Source organism: Gallinula chloropus, assembly GCF_964237585.1.
Source record: "Gallinula chloropus genome assembly, chromosome: 2".
In the NCBI taxonomy this organism is placed as follows: Eukaryota; Metazoa; Chordata; class Aves; order Gruiformes; family Rallidae; genus Gallinula; species Gallinula chloropus.
Genome location: NC_140086.1, coordinates 95,009,871 through 95,029,326, shown reverse-complemented (window position 1 = coordinate 95,029,326; position 19,456 = coordinate 95,009,871). Strand labels below are relative to the sequence as shown.

At 40.6% G+C, this 19,456-nt stretch overlaps 1 protein-coding gene across 2 annotated transcripts in view; it reads left to right on the top strand.

Moving 5' to 3' along the window:
- Window positions 1-19,456, top strand: part of CAP2 (cyclase associated actin cytoskeleton regulatory protein 2) — a 68,904-nt gene that overhangs the window by 45,716 nt on the left and 3,732 nt on the right. For both annotated transcript variants that reach the window (XM_084260397.1, XM_084260398.1), the window contains exons 7-12: window positions 602-707; window positions 13,155-13,344; window positions 14,149-14,324; window positions 16,078-16,201; window positions 16,427-16,509; window positions 19,123-19,263. In XM_084260397.1, the coding sequence (XP_084116523.1) occupies window positions 602-707; window positions 13,155-13,344; window positions 14,149-14,324; window positions 16,078-16,201; window positions 16,427-16,509; window positions 19,123-19,263 (820 nt within the window). The remainder of the gene's footprint in view (window positions 1-601; window positions 708-13,154; window positions 13,345-14,148; window positions 14,325-16,077; window positions 16,202-16,426; window positions 16,510-19,122; window positions 19,264-19,456) is intronic.

Genomic DNA, 19,456 nt, shown 5'->3' with positions numbered 1-19,456 from the left:
CATTACACAACAGTCACTATTCAGTAATTATTCTTTCCTGCATCTTCAGAAGGAAGGACTTTGTCTTACAAGCAGTTTCTCTCTCTCTGTTCATAGTTTGTGTTTTCATTTACTGTCCCATTGAAAGACAAAGCCTTCCAGAGCCAATTTGTGACTTGTACTTTAAAAATTCTAGATGTATAAATATTTTGACAATAACATGATCCAGTATTACAGTGGCTGCATTTGAACTTTGCAGCTAGAATATCTTACAGAACCCACAGATATTTGATTTTCTAAAATTCGGCACCCTGACACAGCTCCATATACCTTTAGTGCTTCCAGTTGAGTTTGAGCCTGAACAGTGACAACATACCCTTCCAGCAGGAAGTGCTCTGGGCTAAAGACATCATTTCCCTTGCTTGTCCTGCAGAAGGATCGGAAAGCTTTCCAGTGTAGTAGGCTGCAGTGTTTTCAGCACTGGGCTGGCTGGCTGCCCACTAACTGGTTTGTCCATGGCTTTAACGCAGACATTGGTTTTTAACTGCTTTAAGCAAGAGTAGCAGTGCTTTGTTTTGAAGTACAAACATTCATACCTATAGAATTGTCTCTGTTTTTACAGTGATACACGCCATGTTGATTGGGTAAAGTCATACCTGAACATCTGGTCTGAGCTTCAAGCTTATATCAAAGAGCATCATACCACAGGTCTCACCTGGAGTAAAACCGTAAGTACTGTTTCCTTCTGCATGAAGAACCATAAAATTCCCAATTTGATGTGTAATGCAAGTCACCATCTCAGAAAAAATAAATATCTAGGCCAGGAACAGAAGTCCGTGGACTTCACAACCACGACAATAAAAGTTGGAAAGGCAGGTGGAAAGATATGTCAGACCACTGTGGTACAGGCCATAATCCCCAGCTACAGGTGGTGAGGAGAGGCAGACACAAGTCTCCAAGTCTGCTACAGCAGGAACAAAAACAACCCCCTAAAATTTAAAGGACCTTTCAGACTAATGGAAAGTGGGGAAACATGACAGGAAAAGGAGAAGAATGATGGAAAAAATCAGAACAAAAAAAGAAGTTTAATAACAGGAAAAAGAAGCATAAGGGATGCATATCAACTTATTATTTCATAGATAGCTATCTTCATAAGCTGTTATTTTATATATACAGAAATAATGTCTGAGATATAGAGTAAATATAACTGTAGGCATAACTATTTAAACTGTCTATATACATTTATACAAACGTGTTACATCTCAGCTGCACAGCAAGATGTTGGTAATGAATATTGTTCTGTAAGAGAGCTATAAACATGAAGAATTCATTTTCTGTTGGATATAGATATAAGAGTTTATACCCACTGTCTATATTGATGCTATGTTCCATCTTCTTCTAATAACATGGTCGTGTTTATTAGCAGCTTAGAAGAATTGCTGAAGTATAGTAAAAATGTAATCAGCCAGCACTTTGTTGTTATCATGTTCTAAACTTACCAGTGCACTCACAGACTTGCACAGGCAGTGTTTCTTACCAAATTTACAATTTCTTCTGTTTAGGTAAATATTTATTTTTTAAAAAATTGAATGACTATTCAGAGGATTGATGGAGGCCACCAGATAATTTAATTCCCAGACTAAATCTTTGTTAGAACTTGGGAACAAAGGGAAGTGAAGTAGAGCTTTCAGACAGAATGTGTCTTACCATAGAATAAGGGCTGGAACACCTCTCCTATGAAGGAAGGCCAAGAGAGCTGGGGTTCTTGAGGCTGGAGAAGAGAAAGCTTCAAAGAGATCTTATTGGGGCTTTGAATATATATAAATGGGGCTTATAACAGAGGAAGACTTTAGAAGGGCATGTAGTGACAGGGCAAGGGACAATAATTTTAAACTAAAAGAGGCTAGATTTAGATTAGATATAAGGAAGAAACTTTTTTATGATGAGGGTGGTGAGGCCCTGGCACAGGCTGCCCAGAGAAGCTGTGGCTGCCCCCTCCCTGGCAGTGTCCAGGGCCAGGCTGGGTGGGGCTTTGGGCAGCCTGGTCTAGTGGAGGGTGTCCCTGCCCATGGCAGGGGATTGGAACTGGATGGCCCCAACCCAAACCCTTCTATGATTCTATAGTACCTTGAAAACTTACCTTACCTCACCCTGTATGGAGATGATAACCATGTAAGAGAATGTATGGTACTTGTACTCAGCAGCTTTCTCCCCATGCCCTTCATTAGACAGTGTAGAGGGCCTTACAGTACTCAAGTATTCAAGTGCAAGTTCACACACAGGAGAGACCAGGATCTGTGCATACTTCTTAGTTTGAAGCAATGCAAAAATGTTTCAACATTATAAAATAGAAGACTGGAATTATCTGCTGCTTTGTAGGTTTCTATGGTAAAAAATTTCACACTTGCTACATCCTACTCTATTACAGTCAGTGAATGTGAGAAGAGCTAATGATTTTTAAATGATCATTAGATAAGGAAAGAAATTGTAGTACCCAGTTAGCAGAATTATCCTGAGAATCTGGGGCAAATTCAGTTCTTTTAATACTGAGAAAGAATCATCTTCACCTATAATGGAACTTTACAAGTGTGGGAATAGTGTTATAAGAGGAAGATCTTTTATAGCCATTTGATCAAACAGGAGGAACTCTCAGTGCAGGGGCAACTCATAATCTTATTCAGAAGTATAGCTATTGCAGATGATATTTGACTGGTCTTAAACCAGTATCTCAGCCATCACATCTTTCTATTTCCCTTTCTTCAGTTGTGCAGCAATTTGCTGAATACAAATCTAGGTGTGAGGTATTTATTCATATTAAGCATAGTTTCCTGCCAGCAGTACTCACTCCTCAGGAGTGATAAACCCATTACTGCATCTGAAGTATTGATTTCACTCACCTTGGATATCACTCAGATCTGAAAGTTGTGTTGGAAGTACAACTCATTTAAATTATCATTCATCAAATTGCAAATACATTTTTATGAATCTATAATTTTTTTAAGTTTTACTTCATGGGAGTATAAGGAAATTAGAATCCAGCAAGTTAGCAGGTTGTTTAAATAGCTTGCTGTTTAAATGTTGGTTAAGTATTTCTGTGAAGCTTGGTAACAAATACATTCACAAAAACAGTGAGTTACTCCAGTGATAATTTGATTTTTATTGTGCATTTTGAAGTGAGAACAGAAGTCTCAGGTGAATGCTATGTGAAGTTTAGCATAAAGGTCTGCAGAATGAGGGCCCAGGCAGAAATATGATAAATATAAAAGCTGCAGATATATACCAGACACAGTTGTTAATCACTGCACACAGCTGCTTCCCTCTTTATGCATAAAAGGAAAAAAAGAAAAAGCAGTAGTTTGGCAAGGCATTAACTAAGTGGCACATTTATGCAAGGGAAACATGGATACAAAAATGCTATTTTATTAGAGAGAGAAAGAGAGAAAGTTTTTGGCCTCTACAAACATATGTTTAAAAGTACATTATATATTGATAATATACCCTTCATATCTGCAGAAGGCAACAAAGCAATGCTTGAAACTTTATATAAAAAGCCATTAAGTAATGTATTTAGATATTTCGGAAGAGACCAAAAAGCCAGGGAGAATGTTAACTACTGCTTCTCTCAGAGCTGTATTCTCATAGCTTAAACTGCAACAAAACCCCAGGAACATGAGGCTAGATCAGATCATGCTTGGGTTTCCAAAAAGTGGGGACAGGATTTTTTCGTGGGCAGTCGGGTCCTTTACTTACAGATGCTGTATACTGTGGTGTGCACATTTCTGGCCGTGCTCCACAGCAGTGTCACAAAGCTGTGCCACTTCCAGCCACCATGTACCCTTCCATCAAGCTGCACAGGGCAGCAGGAGCCAACCTAGGAAGAGATGACTGGTGCATACAGTAAAGCGCTCCTGGCTCTGGCAGTAAGCACACAGGCAGACGCTTTGGAGGAAAGAGAAAGAAATGTCACAAGGCAGGCACTGAACAGGTGCAAAAGGTTGAAATAATGGGCAAGCAGTTGGCTGTGACAGTAACAGGTACCTCTATCAGCTTTGTAATAAATCGGTGTTAGAAACAGAAAAGTTAGATTCTTGGATCTAACACAATTCTCTCTCCTCGTTCACTTTGGCTCCAGTTCTACTAAGATGTGTGACAATATTTTACTTGTTGAGGACATCCTATTGAAATGAGAGGGACTGTGTGAGGAGAAAGCCAAGAAATCAGTGGAGTAAAGAACCCTGAGACCTTTGTGTATCTGAGCCCGTTTTGTTACCCATGTGGGGTGGTGGTACAAAACTGGACCCTACATAAATCACAGTCACTTGAAGACATGAGGGATACACTTAGGAGATTTGTTGGCACTGTACTCGCAGAAGAAAACTACATTCTTAAAGTATGCACGTTTGTGAGCAGGACTGTCCTGGAGAGTAAAACGTTCTGCTCTGTATTTTCTAATTTTCATTAACTGACTGTGCATATATCAGAGAAAGTAACACTTTCACTGGAAGTCAGGTGGATATACAGTGCTTCCTGACAAGAGTGATTTTACACTTCATTGTTTCGAATGTAAAGTGTGAGCCACCTTCTGCCACATGCACCCCGTGAGCAGCAGTTCGCCCTACTCACTGTATCCCAATTTAGCTATCTTGACAAAGGGAACAATAGCAATTACCAAGCCAATGGAGGTCCACGAGTTTTAATTTGGGATCAGATAGGACATTCTCAGCTGTCAATGAGCCTCACGCAGAAGCTGTTATTACAATGAAATGTTTTAGATGCCCCATGTAGCATTTTACCCCTGCAGCAACTGTCACTTTCGCTTACTACAACTTTCTGACTTACAGCTGCAACAGTAACCTATCTCTTCTTTCACTTCTTACTGACAAACAGCAAGTGCTGCTCTTTTTTTCCCTCCTCCTAAAGAAGTATTGAAGCATGGCTTTTTTTTCCCCTCTCTTCTTTGGGGTGGGTTTTTTTGGTTGTGCAAAGAAATGAACAGCTGTAACACAAGCTCACAAGGATGCTTAATGAAAGGTTTGTTTGCTGCAAGGGCTGCATGAGTAAGCTGGGGGAAGTGAAACTGCTCCTGTTTCTGCAGGTTATCTGTGCAGCAAGAAAACAACCAGTAATAATGAGAAAGTGATGTAGTTTCCTGTATATCCCTTAAGTGTTACAAAACAAATCCTGCTCAAGGATAATTGTCTTGAATGTTTCTCATTTGCAGGTGAATCTGTACTTCAGTTTTTGTAATTGAAGAGAAATTTTGCCAGCAGGATTATTTCCAAACAGGAAAGAGTAGCAAACTAGGAGTGGATTTCCTTAGTGTTTAATACCCAGTTTGACTCGAGAGATGAATGTTCCCCCCCTCCATTTACAAATCAAAACAAATTCTCAGGAGCAAGTCTGCATCCTTACAAGCAGTTGAGATTTATTTATATCCTGTTCCCAGTGAGGCCAATACAGTATCTTCTTTTTTTCCTGAAATACCATTTTTAAAGTATTTCTAACTCCTTAGATAGTACCCTGAAAGCGCTCTTTAAAATTGTTTAGATTCTCCTCAGGTTCCACACAGAGAAGGACCATCTTAATTCCTACATTAGCCTGATTGAGCGCAATTATAGTAGTCTTAGTACAGGCTTTGGCCACTCAATTCTTGTCTCACCTCCAGACATTTTCTTATAAAATGGCCCTGCCTCTCTCCTGTACTATCACAACATTTTCCTGTAATATACTGTCTCTCTATATATTGAGGTGAACAAGCTGCAAAAATCAACCTCTGCAGGCAAAAGCCTCTTCCTATTATCCTTCCCGTATCTCTCCTGTGCAGCGTTGGGTTTGACCCACTTATCAAGCCGCCATCACCTGAGCCACTTCACTAAAGCTAAAGGTCAAAACTGCAGTGCCAAATTCCAGCCACAGCCACAAGTGCAATCCCAGAGGCCTCACTCAGATAGCAGTAAGGACAGCATAGATAGACTGATTTAAACCCCGGTATCTTGGATAAGATGTAGATAAGAGTGCTGAATGTTCCTCAGTCGTGGCCTTTCCTCTGCTTTCCTGTCCCTTGCCATTCCTTTCTCTTTCTTTCCTTTTCCCTATTTCCTTATACTTTTTTGTTGAAAAGTTTTCATCCTTTAATCCCAACTGCTTCTTTCTCAGTGTTCAGTTTTTGGTACACTGTTTAGAAACTGGCTATCTGGCTGGTGGAGACTGCCACAATTACATCCACATCCTTTTGAAAGAAAGTAGTCCTACTCGCTTATTCCAACAAGGACTGACAATTGTTTGCCTTTACTGGATATCAGAGGTGCCTTTTTAACATCAGTGACCAAACATTCAGACATGTTAAGGGGGAATCTGGGGAGGGGGTGGGGGAGGCTTGTTTGAGAACAGCTGTTATACACAACCTGACCTGTAACATAATTCAACCTAGATCCAGTGGAAAAGGGAAAGGAGAAAGGAAGTCAAGAACATGCAAAATGGAGAGAAAAGGAAAAGGCACATCAATTAAAACTTTACTATGTTGCCAAAGGGATTGGTGTTCTTTTTAACTGAAGGCTTATATAAGTAAAAGATGGTTTACTGGCCAGTTAATATAACTGACAAGAAGTAACTGTGGGAGCCAGTTACTCGTTGTCAGTTACATTAGCATACAGTTCTCATATGATTTAGAAGACCTTGGATTTGTACAACATTTCTGGTTGGGTAACTTTGAAGCTGTAAGCACCTTTTAAAATCCTGAGCAGGTGATAAATGGCAAAAGAGTATTAAGGGGGGCTTCAAAGTTTGAAAACTCAACAGACAAATAATTCTGCCCAGGCTTGATTACAAGAAAAGAGGCTGGCTTGGGTTTTGTTGTTTTGTGTTTTAACTCACAAAGACTACAGACCCTGTAAGTCAGCTGTTTCATCTAGTAAATTGCAGATCTCAGGGCAGTATAACCCTTGCAGACAGGTGGCTTAAATAGGGTAGGTAATAGAACTGTTGTGCTAAGCTACTTTTACACAAAAAAACACCTTAACTAGAGCTCTGTGACCCTGAGTCACAGTCCACCTGTTCCCAGAGGTTGGTTGATACATGATATTTTGAGCTTCGTGAGTCTCGTCTTTGGCTGTCCATATGTATGGAGAGAACAATACAGAATGCTGAAATAATTTCAGGTGTGGAACTAAGATTACTATTAAGGGGGACAAAACAGAGATGGTTTGTTGGGTGGTGGGTTGGGTTTTTTTTGGGAGGGGAGGGGGGTAGAAAAATGTTGCCCCCATAAGGATTCCTCTTTATCTGCTGTCATGAAAAGGCTTTTCAATAAATTAAGGAAGGGATTTTATGCCTCTAAGCCACCTGCTGCCTCAGCCACAAACAGATACTTACCTCTTAATATGAATGACTAATAAAATAGGTACTATACATTATACACATGCATACAGAATTTATTTATATGCATTATATAGAAATTTATAGTCTGTCCTGAGCAGAAACAACCATTGCAGCTACAAGAAATGTATCCCTTCAAATGTGTCCCTTCAAATGCTCCACAGCAGGTTGCCACCGTAAGAACTTTGTTTCTTCTAGTTTCCATCCTGTGCTGTGTCAACCTAAAGCTGGATAAACAAGTAGGAACATCCTGGGTGTATTTGTACAGGGCCTGGCACATAAGCCCTGGTATCCCCAGAGATAGGAGCCTCTGACAAGGGCTCCTTGCTGCTACAAAACTACAAATATAGTAACAGTGACATGGAAGGCTAACCCAGGGAACTGTTCAGCAAGAACAGCTCAGAAAATAGTAACATTTGTGATAAGACATACAAAGAAATTCTTACTGTCTCTCAGTAGCTGTGTTTAACCTAAAGACACGTCAAAAATTATTGACAGTATGGCATCCAGAGCACTTGTGTTATACATGAACAGCATTTATTTCTCTAACAAGACCAGCTGTTGCCCCGTGCTCCAGGGAAGCCTTTAGGAGAAATGTCCTGTAACAAGGCCCAGCCTCTCAGAAGCAAAGGGCTTCACTCAACTCTACTGTAATTTCAAGGGAATTAAATGAGATTCAACTTAGATGAATTTTAGCCAGCCAGCTGCCTCAACATAACCAGTCATTTCTTTCTTCCAGTGAGCCAGCTAGGTAGACAGCAAGGAGAAAAAGAATACCTCACCCTTCTGCCAGTTGTACAAGATAAAGGTAGAAATACAATGTACATTGAGTCTGTACTGCAATCCTGCAAACCCTTGCCCAGTGATAATACACATTTATCAGACCCACCTCCATGAGCAGCTTCAGACACAGTCACTAGAATAAGCTGCTGAGCTGCAGTCATTGGGAGGCCCTCCGGCCTGTCTGCAGGTGGCTGGGCTATCCAGCAAGGAGCAAACCCTGACCCCTGTCACCCCACTCAGAGCATGGTTTAATCAGAGGCTGAAGATAATTTTTGCCCTGGGCGGAAATTTCTGGAATGTTCCATCCCCTACAGAGTTGTTACTGCATGGCTGCAGGGCCCACATCTCCTGTACTTGATAGGACCTTACTCAAAGAATATCTCCTGTTCTTGATAGGATCTTACTCAGAGAATTACATCCCCACTCCATCCCCCCACGATTTCAGAAAGCTCTGCGAACAAGGTTTAAAACTGATCAAGTTCACTGGGATACAAAGCCATCAGGTTAAAAGTTAATGGCTTGTTTTTGTGTTATTTTTTCCCAAAGTCAGGCTGAAGCTATCTGTTCCCCTGATAATTCTCACAAGGGGCTATCTGCAAACGATGGAAAAACGACCACCCGACTGACCTGTTAATGGGAACAGTCGGCTGTCAGGGTACATTCATGTGATGGCTACAGGCACCACAGCACTGAGAGGGGCAGCTGTTGCCGAGGCAAACAGCTGAAATAAAAGAGGAAGAAAGGCAGCTTGCAAATAACCGCCTTCACTAGTCCAAATGGCTCTTACTACTCTTTGTGTAAAGATACACTCTTCTTAACATCTGCTTGAAGTTAATCTGAAGAGTTGTTTGCAAATAGCAAAGCTGGTAAGCACCTGCTGCTTCAGGATGGGTGAGCTTCTGCGAGCATATAAGATGTTATTTTATTCCCAGCAGCTCTCACAAATGCCACCCTACACAGAGCAGCAATGAATGGACTTTGTGAAGGGCACTTTAGTTGAAATTGGATAGGGACTATACACAAGTATTGCCAGATATCAGAACAGTTTAAGAGTCTGGGTCAGAATTATTTTAGAGCCTGTAAGTCTTCGTGTTCCTCGATGACTAAAGGAAGCAAATTAATTGCCAGTGACTTCAGTTGGTAACTTGGAGGTCTATATATTAAATAACAGACAAAACTAATGAAAAAGGAAAGTTACTGGAACCACTTCACTAGGCTGATTTTAAAACTATCCTTTGGATCAGCATATTTGAGTCCAGCCATGGGTCCCATCTTCCTGGCATGCAGGAAATGCAAGAAGTGCAACGTGTAGTCTGCATTTCCACTTCACTTTTGTGCTTTCTGTCCCCTTGTTAAGAGTTCCCCCAAGCCACTCTTCCCACAAATAATTTCACCTCACTTGAATGTTCGTTTGATTTCAGTCAGGTAGATCAAAATGGCAAAGAGAAGAAGACAGAGGCTGGAAATGAGACTGAATGCCTCTTTACAGGAAGTCTCTGTATGCCTCCTCATTAGTGAGACTTTTCCTTATATATGCCATTTCAATGGCAGGTTGTCCTACTGGATACATCCACGCTGTAAGACAGAGCAGCTAGTCCCTCTCTGTACTTAGGCAACCTTTGTTTCTTTGATTTGTCCTTCCATTTTTGCCTGGCCTAATTTATGATTGAAATTGGTTGCAGTTTCCAGAATGGCCATAGATATTCAGACATAATTGAAAGTATCATGATGCTTTGTTAGCTTGTGTAGCTGTAACTCAGGTCATGAATTAGACAAGAATTTGTCTACCTAGGAGAAAAGTTAACAACATCTCTTATTTCTGTGACTGCACAAAATTAAGAGAAAGAGTGGGAGGGGTGACTGAACCCCAGGTGTCTTCCAAGACCTTGTGACCTCCTATGTTCTTAATTAGAGCTAAGTCAAAATCTTTTGAGCTTAGTGGAGATAGCCACTGACCTTGGTGGAGGGACCAGACTTGTAAAGAAAAGAGGCAGCAGATGGGCAGCATGCATGCAAGGAAGGGATAGATTATTTTTCCTACTCTTGAAACCCACTCAAAGGACTAGAATGTCTTCACTCCTCAGGTTAAGGACTGAGATCTTTGACTAGACTTGTCTTTTCATCTTAGTACTGCTTTACAAGAGAAAGATGCTTCAAGTTTGCCACATCCTTTCCTACCTTTGCTCTGTCTTGAAAAGGAAGTAAGATTTTCTCTGGTCTTAGAAAACCATGTCCAAATTTGACTGATGTATTTAAAATCCTTCTTTTTTGTCTGTACTTTCACAAGATAGTGCTTTCTGAGTTCTGTTAGAGAGATCATTCACCTCCACAGATAAATCTGCGTTTTGCTTCCACCTTGGTGACACAGATATTCCCATACTTTCATTGCTATTTGGAAATTGCCTTCAATAATACTGCTCAGCAGTATTGTTTGAACCTGGGGTCTCCTGCATGACCTGTGATGGCAGTTTTTCAGTTTGACAATTTAGGCAAAGAGGCTGGCAGAGGAAACCACCACTCTGTCCTATATGCAGAATACCCAGATAACTTCTATATCTTTTGTTTTTCCTCTAATGCATCTTTGCAGCTTTTGCATAATATAATTGGTGTTAATTCCAAATGAACAAGTGATTGTTTCATGCACAAGTTTCCAGAGAATCACAGCATTGTATTTGTGCAGGTGGAAGCAATAAGGTATGTTTGGGAAATCAGATGTCAATCTGGATGAATTTTTTGACTCAGACTTCAGGTTATTAACCACAGCTACTATTAATGTCCTCCCATACATAATTCCTAACTGCATGTTCGCACTGCACTGGGAACGGTGTGTGCCATTTCTGGGTAGCTGAGTATTTTAAAAAGCCCTGCAAATGCAATGTTCATAATTCTGTATAACCAGGACGTAGTGGATTCAGTTGCTATGGTTGCAGGCAGCAGACAGGGAAGATCTCTATTGCACCTCAGGCAGCAACAATTGATTGTGCCCCTAAATCCACTTACCTTCATTTTTTTAATTATAGTAATTCACAGTTGTGCTGACTCCGCTGCAGGTACCGTTACTGGCATTAGCAGGAGCAGGGAGACAGGCAATATAAATTGAGGACCTAGCAAAGAAGTCCCCAGCCCAAAACAATAACCTATAACTACAAAGTATGTAAGCAGAAATGCTTCAAGTTAAACACATCCATGCAACAATGAAATGTCCTAAAAGCAGTTCACATCAGTTCCAGTACAGCTTGACAATAAACGATAATCAGTTCCAAAAGCAGCTTTTTATTTGATCAAAATGATTTAATAGCATAGAAAAGAGCTCATTCCTTTAATAGATCTTGGATCCATTCAGAAACAATCAAACTGTACCACTACATCAGTTTTATTACTCACCTGAGTACCATAGATTCAGCCAGTCTTTTTTGTGCAATGCAATTTTAATGTCACTAATGTGACAAAGAATCTTGCTATATATTCATCACTAACATATTCCATAAACACCTCCTCCAAAAGCAAGAGCACTTAGATGCTGAAGACATATGTGCCAATAGAGGGTGTACATTAAGAGGGTAAGTAATATTATTACCTTTCCATGCTACTCTAATTAAGGTCACACTGACTGAGAGGTTTGAATGCAGTTACTTGCTCAAACGTGCCAGGCTTCTTTTTTTTTTTTAAAAAAAAAAGTATGTCTGAAGATTTAAAAAAAAAAAAAAGAGCATGTGCACCCCAGCCCCTTTCTCATTATCAGTTTGGGGTTACAGGCCAGAACAAGTTTAATTTTTAAAAATAGCTACAGTTTTCACTCATGTGAAATGCATGATCCTGATGGATACTTTGCTGTTTCAGTTTTGTGGAGAACAGAAAGAGGTGGCATCAGAAGTGGTTAAAAATAGCCTCTGAGCAATATCTGTTTTCAGTATTGATTACCAGGGATGCATTTTTAACAACCTGTATCTCTTAGGAAAGGTAGCCAGTTAGCGGAGCTGCAACTCTCTAAGTCCCTGTTGTTTTCCCCTTGTATCTGCCCAACTAATACATGTACCGGTGCAGTGCACAAAGGCTGGGTGGGTAGCTAGCTAAATGCATCACAACCAGGCTAATTTTTCTCACCGGCTCTTTTAAAACAGTCGCAGCTCTGCTGCAGAGATGTGGCATCAGAGTGACACTCAGTGGCAAGACAGAAAAAGTCTCAGTTTCCCAGATTCTAACATTGGAATGCATAACACTTTAATCGGATCATTATTAGTATTTTCTGTCTGTTCAATAATATTTTATGTAAGCAGCATAATTAAGACCAAAACGTGTACTTTAGATTATGCAAACTGAAGAAAAGATCGGATTACTTACTTTACCGATGCCTTCCTCACTTGTAACTTGTGTGCTGTGATCTCCTGCAGTTAAAAAAAAAAGAGAATTTGAGAAACTGAACTAAAAACTCAAATACTGAATTTCAGAAATGAAGAGATTTTAGTCACCATAGTTCTACATTCTGCTGTAATTTCAGGCTTTGCAGATTACTTGAACAGTCTGAAGAACAGCATTTTACATCTTGTGTACAATTCAGCATGTTGCATATGTGCAACTGACAGTTCATGACTGTCCTGGTCACTTGTGTTAGAACAAAACATTTTCTGTGTATTTCTGAGTGCACACTCACACATGGGCACCTGAACTTGGTACCTGACAGGCAGGAGACATTCTCCATTTTAAGTAAACACTGGAACAAACTACTAAAGATTTTTAACATCAGTCTTGACAAGCATTTGATAGAAATGTTTTAGGTGGAGTAGTTCTGCAGTAAGGTAGCAGTGTGGACCCTCAGTCTTTCCAGCCTTGCCTGCTTTGATGCAGGGAACAATTCACAGTATTGCATTCAAATGTGGTGCCAGACATTCTTCTGAGCCCACGGCTGCTTCCAGCCACTCAAATGCGCAGCATTCGGGGATGTTAATAGGTAAGAGTCATCAAAGCACCATGTTCCTTGAAATACTGTGTGTAAAGTAATTCCCATCCATCTCTAACAGGGTCCTGTTGCATCACCCATGTCTATGCGATCTGTTCTAACCAGCGCCTCATGCCTCTCCCCACCGCCACCCCCGCCGCCACCGCCGGGACCGCCCCCCCTCTTCGACACAGAGACCGCAAAGGACGAAGGAACCGCATCTCGCTCAGCCCTGTTTGCACAGCTTAACCAGGGAGAGGCAATTACCAAAGGTCAGGAGCAAAGAAAGCAAGTCCTGGTCCCTGAGTCAAACCACATCAGGACTTGCTATATGGATTAACTTAACTTCCACCGCATTTTTAAGTTACATTTAAGCAGCTCAGATCTTTCTGAGGCTTGCAGTGAGTCTGATGGGTGCAACTGCATACCAAAACCCCCTTTAGAAGCAACAGCACCCAAATATGTCCAGCATACTTGAAATTCACATTATTTATTTAGAGGTATCCTTTTAAGGCAGCCAAGCTGGACATCTTCAGTCCCCAGTAGCTGGTGAACCTCTAAGTTGCAACTGCAATAAAAATTTATCCCCCTTTCTGATTGACATTCAGTGTATGTGAGGTGAAAAGGTACGGTTCACCCATCAGTGTGGAGTACAATAATAAAGATTTTTGTGTTACTACCGAACTTTGTAATTGATGTATCTGCCTTTAATGCTGCAGGCATAGGTCAAATGTTTTCATAAATCAGAAAAAGAATCTTATCTTTATGGAAGGGAAAATATAACAAGCTCTCAGGGTTCACTGCAGCCAGAGGAACTAGAAGACATTGGAGCATTTCCTGTTTAAGATACTAAAATGGCCCGTGCACAGTAAAAGAGGTTTCATATCAACTGCTAGAAATGTGTAGGCAGTTACACTTTAGGTGGTTACCCAGGGAAACCTTGGGGAAATAAAAAGATGTAAACTCACAGAATAATATAACACAATTACAAACAAACCTTTCCTACTTAAATATGAACACCCTTCATACTTGAAAACAGACTGTCATTCATAAATACCCTTTTTTTTTTTTCCCAGGGCTTCGACATGTCTCTGATGACCAGAAGACTCACAAGAACCCCAGCCTACGTGCCCAATGTCCGTCTGTTCGTTCTCCGACAAAAAGCCATACTCCAAGTCCCACCTCTCCCAAGAATTCCCCACAGCAGAGCCATGCCCCTGTCTTTGAGCTAGAGGGGAAGAAGTGGAGAGTGGTGAGTTCCAGTCACACCTCTGAATTGCACCCTGCACAGTGCAAACCAGGTTGAGCACCGAACAAAGGCTGCCCATGATGACCATGGTGCAACAAATCAAAGTTGCAGCTAAAAGGGGCTGATTCTTGCATTGTTCTGCCTTGCTACAGTTTAGCTTTTACTATTCTGTAGCATCTGAATTGCATTAATTTGTCTCTGATACACTAATTAATCTGAACTGGAGAATGTCAGAACCAGCATAAAAATTCCTTGCTAAATCAGCCAATCCCCTAGAAACAACTCCAGTGGAGAACTCCAATTAAATCCCTTTTTGCAGGCCATCCATGTGACTGAGAGTAACAGTATTATCACAGAGCACTTTGACCAGCTTTGTTAACCAATGGAATTGGACCTTTATGTTTCACCACCATGCAAGCGTGTCTCCCACGCTCAAACACTGATACGTGTTTTCCTTTGCTCAATCTACAGATGGAAAAGATAGATATGTTTCGAGTTTGGGAGTTAATTCATGTAGGCATATCCCAAAGAATCTATGAGGGAAAGTTCACATCCCTGTGTTTGTTAAAAGAGGGGAAGAAACAATATGCAGTTTAGTCATGCAGAAGGTTATATACACATGTGGAATGTGGAATTGAGTTTGCAGAAGGTGCAGTCACAATTTGCCTGTGTTATGTTGCCTTAGGGGTACAGTATGTGGAAATTTCCTTGTGGATCTCTAGTCTTTCCTGGACATCCATGGGGTGTAAATGTCCCTTCATGCTTCATAATGAAAGGCAATTTCTTCAACTATTACTCCTTACTGTATATGGTGATGCCTTCACCTGTACAGACAGGCCCAGGGAAATGATTGTGCCCCTGTACTCGGCATTGGTGAGGCTGCAGTTCTGGGCTCCTCACTACAAGAAGGACATTGAGATGCTGGAGTGTGTCCAGAGAAGGGCAGCCAGACTGGTGAAGGGGCTGAAGAGCAAACCTTAGGAGGAGCAGCTGAAGGAATTGGGGATGTTTAACCTGGAAAAGAGGAGGCTGAGGGGAGACCTTATCCCTGCCTACAGTTACCTGAAAGGAGGTTGTAGAGGGACAGGTGTTGGTCTCTTCACCCAAGCAACAGGTGATTGGATGAGGGGGAATGGCCTCAAGCAGTTCCAGGGCAGGTTCAGATTAGACTTTAGGAAAAAGTTCTTCAGTGAAAGGGTTATTGGGCACTGGAACAGGCTGCCCAGGGAGGGGGCTGAGTCACTGATCCTGTATGTATTTAAAAGATGGGTAGATGAGGTACTCAGGGATATGGTTTAGCATAGGACAGGAATGGTTGGACTCGATGATCTCAAAGGTCTTTTCCAGCCTTGTGATTCTGTGATAACACACTGTATAGAACATTATACAACATTTGGGAAAAAAAAAACAAACTTGCTCCATTCTCCAAGATGCTGGTCTAAACTGTATGGAAGCCAAACCACATGTTTGTGAGGGCTTTTTAAAATTATTGTGAGCATAATGTCTTTGCTACAAAAATAATGGGGTTTGTCATAGTCTATTCTTCAGTTCTGCACCTCCAAAACATACATGTGTCATCCAAAGGTGAATTAGGAGAAATATCCAATCACCAAGTAGATTAGATCTTAAAGCCACAGGAAGGACATTGTTCTGTTGTAACTGAAGATGCAATGACTTGAGGATAAGTGGTACTAAACTCAGTCTGACTGTTAGCTAGTTAAAGACAACCAATTAAATAAACTTTCTTTTCAAATAGGAATATCAAGAGGATAAGAATGACCTGGTCATTAACAACACTGAACTCAAGCAAGTGGCCTACATTTTTAAGTGTAACAAATCTACACTTCAGATAAAAGGAAAAATCAATTCAATTACTATTGGTGAGTAGATAGCTCAGCTGAGCTTTAAATGCCAATCTCGAAAAAAACTGACTTAGGTGATTAATAATGCATCTGAGTCATTCCATTCCCTTTAATGGATCGAGCACGTGAGTAAAGCTGCTCAGCTACGCAGTGCGAGCCTGGGAATTTTTGTAGTTAATGTAGCAGGTGTGCCTATGTTTGCTTTTATCTTGCCTTTCTTATTTATGATTGCTTTGATTTTAGACAACTGTAAAAAGTTTGGCCTTGTGTTTGACAACGTTGTGGGAATCGTGGAAGTGATCAATTCCAGGGATATTCAGATTCAGGTAAATATCTATTTGAAAAAGAAATACACAGAGATACATAGAGAACAATGGGGAAACAAGAAGCACAAGATGTAGCTACAGAGATTTAAAAAACTCACTGGAGCGCAATAAGAGATTGCATCCAAATGTATCTTTACATGCACTAAATTCTGCTGAGGTATTTAGAAAATGTCTGTGAAAACTATTGATTACTGCTGAACAAACCTCACCCCAGTCCCTTCTGGTTCCAGTGAAGCTGAGAGCTCTGTACGCTGTAAGGACTGTTACTTCTCGACCTAATTTTCTTGCTTTAATGGTAAACAGCTCCTAGCACTTGGAAGTTCAGCACTGCTTGTGGGACCAATTCTGGCAGTTTGCTAACCGATTTCTGAGCCTAGAATATGGTTACTTCTTTTTTATTTTGTTTTTTTTTATTCTCTCAATTGAAATGTTCAAATAGACTGTCAAAGGACAGCTACATGCCATAAAGTGAAAGTAAGTGCTGGGATTTCAAAAATCTCTCCTGCAAGCAACATGACACGTTACATGAGTAAATAATGCAGCCGCTTGCCTATAAATGGGCGATGAGCCCCTACTGGTTTTGTAAGCAAAGTTCCGTCACAGCTCATGTTCATTCTGGTTCTTGTGAAAAGAAAATGATGTGTTTTAAATCCATATATTGCCCTTTCTATTGGGGATGCTTGCCACATTCGAAAGATAGATGGTCTGCCTGACATTTACAGCACTTCACCCATGCCGTTCCAAAGAGGTCTAACTACACATGCTCTAGTACTTGGTTGTGCCCAACACAGACAACCTAGTCTCAAGGATGCATTATTTTAAATGAAAAAGAAATCAATTGTTAATTAAATTATGCCAGGCTGTCAGCTAGATGAGGTCTTTTGCTTAAAGGGCTGTGCCTGCTGTATGACATTAAATGTAGACACTTTTGCTCCACACTTCAGACATACTGGCCATGGCTATGACAGAGAATAACAGCAGGACAATTTTTTATTTTTTGAAATTCATGCAAATTACTGACATTGTTACCAGCTGTGCATCATCTTCTGAACTGTAGCAAGCAGTTTTATTCATGATCACTACATGTCTTCTTATGGCAGAGGCAGTTAGTTAAAGAAAAAGATCCCAAGCATTTATTTGAATGGGGTTTTTTTAAGCAAGCAGATTATTTTTATCATTACCTCTAGAACTATTCATGAGAGCTGAAAAATTCATACGTAATGAGCAGTGAATCCACAGCTTGTTAATACTCAAATAATGGGGAAGCATCTTCTCTAAGAATCAAAATTCTTTTGATTAAGCAGGTTCTATGAATATTGCATAAGGCTTCTATGCCACGGAGCAGAGTTCCCACTTAAGAAGGCAGAGTCTGGGTATATGCTCTGTGCTGCCTGAATGAGGCAGTTTCTGCAGAGTTTGAGTTTGCCAAGTGCTGAGCACCTCAATTTTCTCAGTATTTTGAAGACCTGAGCTTATAATTTGCATATACATGATATGTTACTGGAACAAATGTCAGTAAATTCATCCTACAGATTTTGCTATAAATAGTTACTTCAGTGCCATATTGCTTGGTTCTCCTTCCTTCCAGTGTGGTTGTGTTTTTTCATGCCAGATGTTTGAAAAATTTATTAAACACACCCTCCTTTTGTTCTCTATTGCATGAGAACCCATTAAAGGAAAGAAAGATGAGTTTAAGGCACATCGATCACTACACAGGTCAGACTCCAGGATCAGAGTGAGATGTGCAAGAGGGCAGACAGGCTTGTTCTTTGTTTGCTGTCACATTTAAGGAACTGAAGCTCAAAAGATTCCTAACTTGAATGATGTGAGACACTTTTGTCAACAAGTACATATCTGTCGCATGCTGTTTCTGTTTTATGGCTCAGAATAACCTCTATCCTTTCGATGCATTGTCCAGAATATATTGCTGCCTTTGGTAAAGAGGACAGCAGGAGAAGGAGGAATTTTTACTGACAACCAGCAGGTCATCCAGTTAGCCATGAAGAAATCTTTTCATCTGTAGAATTCTAAACAAGAGATTTCCCTTCCTCCCCAAGTACATCTTGGGTTGCTTTTAAAGGAGCATTATAAATACCTTTACAGATTTAATTTAATTGAGCTCAGTACTTTTTTTACAACTGCAGCTTGCTGGAAGGAGATGAAACTCCTTTCCTATTGTATGCTGTAACACCTGGAAGAGCTTTGAAGTCTTTAGAATGCATTACAAAAGACTTGTGGAGTAGTACTGTATGCTTGGACCTTGCATTTGCCCTGACTGGTTTGGAGTTGACCTGTTTGATTTCTTAACAAGGTCTCACGGTTGAACAAGGTGAACACCACCTAAATATCGGCATAAAAGTTCCACTGAAATTAGAGACAATCAGGGAAGCACTTTCATCATATAGAATGTATATTAGAAGCTTGCTGCTAGATCTTTGTTACCACCAGCAAGAATTTTCATAGTGTCTAAATCGAATCCGAGCATCACGCAGGCAGCTGACGCACAGATCAGATGCTGGTGGCCAAAATTAGAACTGGCAGGCAATGGGGGTTTTATTAACAGTACCTTTGTGTGCACTTTAGATTTGGTATTAAGTAGATGTTATTTTGCAGGTGATGGGGAAAGTGCCAACCATTTCTATTAACAAAACAGAAGGCTGCCACATCTACCTCAGCGAGGAATCACTAGATTGTGAGATTGTGAGTGCCAAGTCATCCGAGATGAACATCCTCATCCCCCAAGATGGTGATTATGTGAGTGAGAGATTTTTAAAGCTTTCTTACCCCTTCCCCCCTAGTCTGGGTAGCTAATAGCATTTAAACTGCTGGAAGAGAAAGTAACGTACGATGCATATTATGTCACCAAAAAATTATCCCAACCAATTTAACTTCTATGTACCAGTATCTCAGCTATCAGTGCAGGAAGAACTCCTTATTTTCTGGAGCA